We start from the raw sequence: 9,369 nt of genomic DNA, 5'->3' as shown, positions 1-9,369 counted from the left end.
TGATAAATTACATACAAATTATGTTTGTGTTAGTGGGCCTTCCTGTCGCATAGTGTCGATAAGATTCAGAAACAAGGGGTATGTTCCGATATACACTGCGACCACTGTACAGAGTACCGTCAATTTAGTATACTGTGAAACCGTTTCTCTATAGCCAGCTATACTGGTTACAATTTAAAACGGAACGCAGTCCAGTATACTAGTCAGCTTCGTTTTTCGACACAGTTTTCAAATGAGTGCATCAAAGTTTTTCAATTCAACAAGAAAAACTATTATTGGAGTATTATCGCATTAAAAAAATCTATATTAATATTAACTGTCAATTGAATTAATACTACAAAGAAAGTTAGTTAGAATTTTAAATGTTTGTTATTAAACTGTAAGTTATATCAGCCGTTAGGCATTCAAGTGGTTTTGATTGATCACGTGATCAAAGCACTGCGAGTACCTTACCTCGAAAACGCCAGTGCTCGCAGTAGAAGTATAGCGGGGATTTGTGACGTCATATATTTCCTAGGACGCTGCGGCTGTATACTGCAGTCCATAGCGGAACAAATTTTTGAACAGTGGGAGCACTATACAGTACTCGCAGTGTATATCGGAACATACCCAAGATCAAGCGCCAAGTCTGACTACGGACTACCTTACGTCAAAATTGTATTAAATTTTGACATACGGTAATCATAGTTCACGTCAGCTGTATCCTGTTTCTGAATGTTACCTTTTGTCTAACGCTCCCATTGATATACAAAAAACCCAAGATGCACAGTCTCGAATAAAAGTAACGCTCGAAAGTGTCCCGAAACACTATTTCGGTCCCTTTCTATAACAGTATATGTTACAAGCATATATTATTACAAAATCAACCTTACGCGAATTGCTTAAAGTTGTTATTACAACGCAGTGTATACGTACTTAAAGCAATAAAATTTTACGACCGACCGTGGTCGGTAGGACAAGGTATTGAGTGGAGTCGAACATTACTTTTTTATTTACAACTATTTAACATAATTTTAAATTTATCCGACTTTTCGGGTGCTTTACAGCGTGCGTGGTCACGGTGACTAAAGACAAAAGGTGTTGGATGTTAAATAGTTGGAAATTTATAATAATACATAACTTTAATCCGGTTAAAAAGTTTTTTCTTTAAATTAAAAAAAAAAAGTTAAATTGGCTACCCTGACCTACACTTTATATAGCGTAAATATATTTGTCAAAAACTACACACAAAAAAGTTCAAAAGTACATAAATTTATAATTAAAAAACACAAATAAATAACATCGACTCCACTTATTAGACGCGAGACTAATTGAAATGAGTGCACAATTTAGAATGTTGCGCTCATTTTTTGAGGACGTTTTTTAGACGTTGATTGTGCATCTTGGGTTTTTTGTATATCAATGAACGCTCCTAAACCAATCTTTATAATTATTCACATTGTGGCACAACATCTATAACAATCTTTGCTTGTTATCAATAATAATTATTATTATGTGATTGGTAGTAATGTGTCATTGTCGAATCAATCTTTTGAATCATAGTCTGTGCAAGAATATTGACGTGTTTATAAGTTTTTAGTTTACACGTCATTTTTAAGATTTATATTTTGTACTTAATAGATTTCATCTTAATAAAGTGTAGTAGTAAACATTGAATATCAATTTAATAAAGTGCAGTTGTCAATAAAAATGCTGAAGGCGGTAATACTTATTGGCGGACCACAAAAAGGTTAGTTAGAACTCCAAAAGTCTGACCGGTGTTCTTCAAAATTAAGCGGTATTCATTTGTAACTGTGTATTATGTACAATAATAATTGTTTTATTATTGTAACTACTGTATTGTACTGTGCTATTTGTAGTAAAAGGTTTGTATATTAGTGTGCCGCTCTAATTCCACTGAAGAGAGACTTGGTTAGTAAAATAAATGTTTTCATTAGTTAATACATAGGTATACTTATATTACACTTAATTTTTTAAATATTTTTGCCATTTATCAGGTAGTATATTGTTATAGTGTGATGCTGCGTTTCTTGGAGGTCCTAAACCATGATTGAATTAGTATATAATTGTTTGGTCTAATTTCAGGAACTCGCTTTCGGCCACTGTCACTGGACACCCCCAAGCCCCTATTTCCAGTAGCGGGTTTACCATTGATTCAACATCATATTGCAGCATGTGCTAAGCTAGAGGAATGTAAGGAAATATTGATAATTGGGTCCTACCCGACTACTGTTATGACCCAATTTGTTAGTGATATGCAGAAAGAGTATCGCTTGATTATAAGGTGTGAACTATAAATAATATATGATCTGAGAAAAACTAACATGTGTACCCTATAGAATAGGTAAACATTTTTGTACAGCTCTTTCACTGATAATATTATCATTAATTTAAAGTTTCACTTATATTCTGTATTACACAAATGAAATTTACTTTCATTTTTAATGATTAAATGTTGTAAATGTAATAACTTTCATATTAAAATATAAAGATAAGCAAATGCCGAATATTAAGTATTGTGTTAATTACAGTTAGGTAACTACTTTAGAATTGCTTATAGTAAAAATAACTGTATCTTAGCTAGTAAATATTTAAAAAAAAAATTGTAATATTCCAGATACCTTTATGAATTCATGCCACTGGGCACAGGAGGTGGTTTGTACCATTTTAGGGACCAAGTAAGGGCTGGAAATCCCACTGGCTTTTTCCTATTAAATGGTGATGTGTGTGCAGATTTTCCTTTGAAAAAGTTGTGGAAGTTCCATGACGCAAAGCCTGATGGTTTGGTAAGTCTTATGATATTTATTAGAGGGTATTGAATATGTATATAGTCATTAAATATATTTATATAACTTTATAAGAGTTTTATATGTTATACATTACTAATAAATAAAATGCTATGTAAAGTGCTTTTACTGTGAATTAAATTTTATAGTTTATGTAAAACTTTATTATTTACAATATTATTTACATATGCGAGATGTATGTTTTACAATTTATCAACAGTTTACAAACTTGCAAGTGATAATAACTGGTCACTCACATGAACTATAATAGTATACAATAACAATGTTATACATGTGCAATACATATCTCTAGGTCACAATAATGGGCACAGAAGCCACTCGGCAACAGTCTGTATATTATGGATGTATGGTCAGAGAAACAAACACAAATGCTGTAACACATTATGTCGAGAAGCCTAACAGTTATGTTTCAACATTAATAAATTGTGGAGTGTATGTGTGTTCATTACAAGTTTTCCAAGTAATGGCTGAAGCATTTCAGAGGAAACAGGATAGATTTTATAGGTAAAATGACTTATTTCTATTAAAATATACTAGACTATAAAAAATATATTTTATCACTCTTCAATCTAATTGCACTACTTTATCTACTGTTTTGTGGCTTTCTGTCAAATTGTGGCTATTTTGTGATAAAAAGAGAGATAAGTAATTTAGTTTAAACAGTAATTTCGTCTTCATTTTTAAGGGGGTAATATATTTTCCACAAATATATATATAAGTTCTCTTAGTTGGAATCTGTATTATGGTTAACCTCATGTCAAGACAACTTAATTTTTGAGAAATTTGTGGACAAACATACACTTAATTTTAGGACACAAGCCTAATAGCTTCATACGCAAATGTTATTCTATTCCAACAATATTACATGCATTTTAAACACAAAACTTCTAATCTCCTTTTTTGAAGTGATTAAGAATATAGCAAACAATTATTAAAGAGAAATATTATTCACAAATACTATCCACTTATTTATTCTTTTACATTATTTATTTACTTGAATGTAGATGCATCAATTAACCCTGCCATTCAAAATAGGGTCTTATGTTGATATGAAAAGAATAATTTGTCTATGAACAATTTTTCAGTACCGAAATAATTTATCTCATTTTATTAGCTGGCAAGTTTTAACGTTCCTTTAAATATTGCAGTGCCAATGGCCATGGAGGTCCTGAATACATGTCCTGGGAACAAGACGTGCTGTCTCAACTTGCAGGCACTCACAAATTGTACGCACTACAGGTTTGAATATTTTAATAAATATGCAATACATCAAGACAGACCTTTCTATGGCTGTTTTACTAACCATTTATCTTTATAGATATTAATGTCAAAAGAATAAAAATATTTCGGATATTAATATAAAAGCTGTACAATTTAAATACAGTTATATATATATATATATATGTATACTCCCACTTACGGCCCTCGTAGCTTAGCTTATGCCGCGTAAACTAATGACCGTGGGTTCGATTCCCAGTTTTTTTTATTAATACCTTATTTGCATTGATAGCGGTACATGATGCTGGATGAATTAAAAAAAGATGTTATTACATTTAAACGTAAATTACAAATGATATTTAAAACATACTTTATTGTATTGAAAAAATGCAAAATAAATATGTGTATGCCTTGTAAAAAGTATGTGTGCCTCTGAAGCTATTTATAGTTTTTTATACATTTTTAAATACGAATATACACTATTAGTAAAATAAAAATTGTCATCACTTTTATTAAAATAAAAATTGTCATCAAACAATTTTTTTTTATTTAATTTTTATTTAATCATTTATATTTTAGGTTACAAATTGGTGGTCTCAAGTGAAGACGGCTGGTTCAGCGATATACGCAAACAGGCACTATCTAGAATTACATCAAAATAAGTTAATCGATGCGCCGTGTAAGATACTGCCTGATGTGTTCATACACCCCACTGCCATTGTTCATAATACTGCTGTAGTAAGTATATAATTACATAAAAAATTACTAGTAATTCTTGAGATTATTAGTATAAGGAAAGGTAAAAACAAGAAATACATACTAGGCAAGTAGGTGATCGGCCTCCTGTGCCTGATACACGCTGTATAGTCTACTTTTGGGTCTAAGGCAAGCCGCACACGATGTTTCCTTCCGTGTTGGATCGAAAGTTAAATGCGCACATATAAAGTTGGTGCACAGCCGGGGATCGAACCTACGACCTCAGGGATGAGAGTCGCACGCTGAAGCCACTACGCGAAAAACACGCACTCTACAAAAATATAACACATTTATTCAGTATTTATATTTTAGGCGTAATCTCGTTTTAGTACATAAAAGTTTATTCCTCTATGTAAAAAAATCCAATTACGTTTATATACTCTTGTTTTCTTTTATGGCTCTGTCAAGGTTTGTGCATTAGCCAGCTTCAAGTATAAGATTTTTATAATTCGTGCTTTTTACCTTAGAAATTCGACTATGTCCTCCATGTACGGCCCTCCCAAAGGCCAAGAACAAATTTAAATTAAATTAAAACTTGCCCTCGAACCGGGAATCGAACCCGGTACCCCTCACCTAGTTGCCACTTAATAAGACCGCTAGGCTATGAGGCCCCTACTCTGATTTTTAATTCCGTAGAATTCTGACATTTCATAAATGTTGCTACTAAAAACGATCTCCCCCGAAAAAGGGACAAATTTGACCCATTTTAGGGCAATAAAATAAAATGCTACATATGTTTTATGTTTTACCTATAAAAAGGTAAATCTTAAGATTTACTTACAATATTTAAAATAACAAATATTTCAATATCACGAACAATATATCGAATCAACTTTAATTACTTTATTTTATTCTTTAGCTGGCATCACTGTCTACTTATTCCAGGTTTAGTAAACCTTTAAAAAAAATGTTATCTTTACTTGTGCGTTTTTTACTGTTTGTGATGAAAAGGGACGTAATTACTAATTATCACTCGCCGTAAAACCACTTTTAATGTTGAGCACCGCACTTAAGAAAATGGTTACATTCACTAACAAATAAAATGTTTGTTTAGAGACATGTTGACTCGTATTGAAATTGTAAAATGTGCCCGGTCAAAAATGTTTGTAATCACTGTCATAAAATGATAGCTGTCAGAATTCTACGGAATTAAAAATCAGAGTATAGTGACCTAGGTTTCGTTCCGGGGTAAAAACATACTATTTGATGGATTTAAAATCACTTTTTTTAAACATTTACGTTTTTTAGATAGGACCCAATGTATCTATCGGCGCAGGAGTGACGATAAAAGCCGGTGTGAGGATCAAAGAGTCAATAGTACTTAATAACGCGACTGTACACGAACATTCGCTTGTTATGTATTCTGTCGGTGAGTGTTCTAGATTAATTATCGATTTTTAACGTTTTGTTTCTTATCTGCCAAATAAGAAAAAACACGTTAAAATTAATTTCCTTTAAATTTTCAAAAGGCCGGCAACGCACTCGCGAGCCCTCTGGTATTGAGAGTGTCCATGGGTATCACTTAACATCAGATGAGACTTCTGCCCGTTAGCCCCCTGTTCTATAAAAAAAGGCGGCGGAAGAGAAACGTGTCGATTCACGTCGCGTGATTGGTAAATCATTTGACGTTTGTGTCACGCGATGCCCAAACTTTCCCCCACTCTCTTGTTTAATGCTCAAGAAGTTTGCCGGTATCTGTACACTGCGTTAACCTCATACATTTATAATGTATTAAAACCCTTACAGTGGGTCAAGATTCGTCTGTTGGGGAATGGTCAAGGGTCGAAGGGACCCCATCGGATCCCGATCCGAATAAACCCTTCGCGAAAATGGATAACACACCCCTTTTCAATAATGATGGACGTCTTAATCCTTCCGTCACTATACTAGGTGAGTAATATTAGGTTGTAGCACAAACATTTGCATATTTCTGTCAAAATTGTCATTTTACCGACTAAAAAAAAACTGTAATGGGGGTAGTTAGTAAAAAAAAATTTATTCGTACTTACAAAACACACATACAGGCCTTTTTATGGCACTTGCCAATATTGCATAGTAGTTCTTTTCAGAACGATTTGATGTCACAAAGAACTTCACAAGGTGTTTAAAATTAATTTATTTACGAACGGCAATTATTGAAAAAATACGCAACATATTTTTTATATAAATTTTTTGGGCGGGTAGGCCTATTAAGTAGGTAAATTTTTCGGACTACCTGTAATATGAATTGTGTTTTCCCTTTGGTTTGTCTATGGAAATCTATTATAATTTGGTATTAATAATTCCAGGTGCAGGAGTAACAGTTCCAGCAGAGAGGATTCTCTTGAACTCAATAGTTTTACCACACAAACAGCTCACTCGCAGTTATAAGAACGAAATAATATTATAGTCCAGTTTTTTAATTTTATACAGATTTTGTAAAGGAATTGATAATATTTAGCTGAATTAATGTAATTTCACACTTTACGCGAAACGATTTAGGGAGCGATCAAGTATTACGTCACGCAATTTTCGGAGATTATTGACCCTCCCCCCCCATGTAACGCACCGTAACGTTTTTCTGTACCCAATAGTAAAACGTTTCGTGACCACCCAGTGACTCTTTATACCTAAAAGTTATCATTATGTGGTGTAAAGTACTGGAAAGTCAAATAATATTAACAATAACGCGTAATTTAATCCCCGCCCCGCATCGTAACAAAAGGAAGAAAAATCCCCAAAATTAGTCACAATTAACCGACTTCAAATCGAAAGAGTTATGTTTTCAAGGTGTAATTTTTTTTGAAAAGTTAATCAAACATAAAGCCTATCTATATATATTATATTTTATATGCTGACAGTTGTATATACGACTTCTAAGAGAAATACTTCAAGAATTATATAGTTAGAAATTTTTTACTGTGTTTTGTATTGAATTTTTGTATATTTTGCACCAAAGGAAAACAAACGAGACTGTATTAATTAATTGCCATTAATCAAGTACATATATGCAAACGTATTTTTAATGTCTACCTTAAGATATATTGTTAATTCTTAATTATATACAAATAAAAGGTTTCATTTAATTATTGTTATTGTGTTTCATATTTCTAAATCTTTTAAATAAAGCACAATCTAATTTATTCCTTTTTTATTTCATTTCCCTTTCCAATATCATTAAATCCTTTTTAAATGACATAAAATGTTAATGTGCCCGTAACACAGACAATAGAGCAACGTTGTGGCTTCTGCGTGCGACTCTCAAACCTATGTCGGGGGTTCGATCCCTGGCTGTGCACGAATAGACTTTCTATCTATGTCCGCACAACACTCAACACTCGCTTGTATGGTGAAGGAAAACATAGTGAGGAACCGGCACTCCTTAGACCCAAAAAGTCAACGGCAAATGATCACTAATCAGTGATCTTTTCTCAGACTCAACTCAACTTTTTCTCAGAAATCTGAGAAAAAGTTGTAGCGGCACTGGTATTTTAAAGATGGTTTAAGCTATAATTAAATATATGTAGACATAAAGTTCGTAATTTTAAAATATTAATAACTATCAAAATATGATTCATGTTATTTGTAGTATACTAATAATTTACCCCCACAATAACTTTTTCTCGCTGAGACTGAATGATTTGGTCAAAGCAGTCATTGTTCCGAAGTGTCGCATCAAAAATTTAAGTAGCCCTGATGATTTAGCCTTTGAAAGGAGAAAGCACTATAAGAGAAGAATACATTAATTTTGATATTAGAATGACTATACTATAGATAATTCGAAGGTCATTAATTTTTAAATCTAGCCACATTGACAAATCTAACGTATAAGGGTTTCGGACTGATTTGATTATAAGCCCTATATAGCATTAAGCACGTTATTGCTCCGACATACCTATACGCTATATTTTTCTCATGCATTACTTTACATTAGAACAATTGTTTGGACATATTAAAGAGCAGTAGTTTTACAACGGTAACGTAAAACTGTATCTTAACATCTTACAGCGCCCTCTTGTGGGTATGCGCAAAACTAACAATTTCATACGTACCTATCTTAATTTAGACCTTAGTGTTAATTACTTTTGCAAACGTATGGTAAAAGTAGTACTACGTTTCTTTTATAGTATGAAGTACCTTAAAAACACTACTAGGAGGCGCGACAACATTTTAGGTATGGTCTTCAGATGTCGATATTTGTTTTGTGATCATTTCTCTTTTCTATTAAGAAAGTAGGTAGCCTTCGGTGCCTGACACACGCCGTCGATTTTTGGTGCTTAGGCATGCCGGTCTCGAGCGAGTTTCAAATGCGCATAAAGGAAGTCTATTGGAGCATAGCTGGAGTTTAAGACGGCCAAAAGTGCTCCATAGACCTTGTATGGAATCAGTTTCCACACTTAGACCCCATTTGATCCCTTGTGTGATAAGTCCTGGCTAATTGAGCCTGCCGGGCTCCTTTCAGAAGCTCAGAAGTTTCGTGGGCACTTCGAAAGCTTCACGGAGCGATCTCACTGCTGCGAGGATTTCTGTTCGTCTGTTCGTACTTCGTTGCACAGTCACGCGTCCCAGCACTACGTGGTGACTGATTCCTCTGCAAAATTGACTGTCT

General features: G+C 33.3%; 1 protein-coding gene across 1 annotated transcript; it reads left to right on the top strand.

Annotated features, from left to right (window-relative positions):
• Nucleotides 1-1,561: 1,561 nt before the first annotated feature.
• Nucleotides 1,562-7,372, top strand: LOC125059963 (mannose-1-phosphate guanyltransferase alpha-A). The gene is made up of 9 exons (XM_047664685.1): nt 1,562-1,729; nt 2,086-2,284; nt 2,618-2,786; nt 3,100-3,311; nt 3,956-4,046; nt 4,605-4,763; nt 6,030-6,150; nt 6,528-6,671; nt 7,070-7,372. Exons 1-9 carry the CDS (start codon nt 1,690-1,692, stop codon nt 7,168-7,170), a joined length of 1,236 nt encoding a protein of 411 aa, XP_047520641.1. The 5' UTR covers nt 1,562-1,689; the 3' UTR covers nt 7,171-7,372.
• Nucleotides 7,373-9,369: the final 1,997 nt, after the last annotated feature.

The sequence above is a fragment of the Pieris napi genome, chromosome 20, assembly GCF_905475465.1.
Source record: "Pieris napi chromosome 20, ilPieNapi1.2, whole genome shotgun sequence".
Lineage (NCBI taxonomy): Eukaryota > Metazoa > Arthropoda > Insecta > Lepidoptera > Pieridae > Pieris > Pieris napi.
This window is presented reverse-complemented; position numbering and strand designations above follow the sequence as displayed.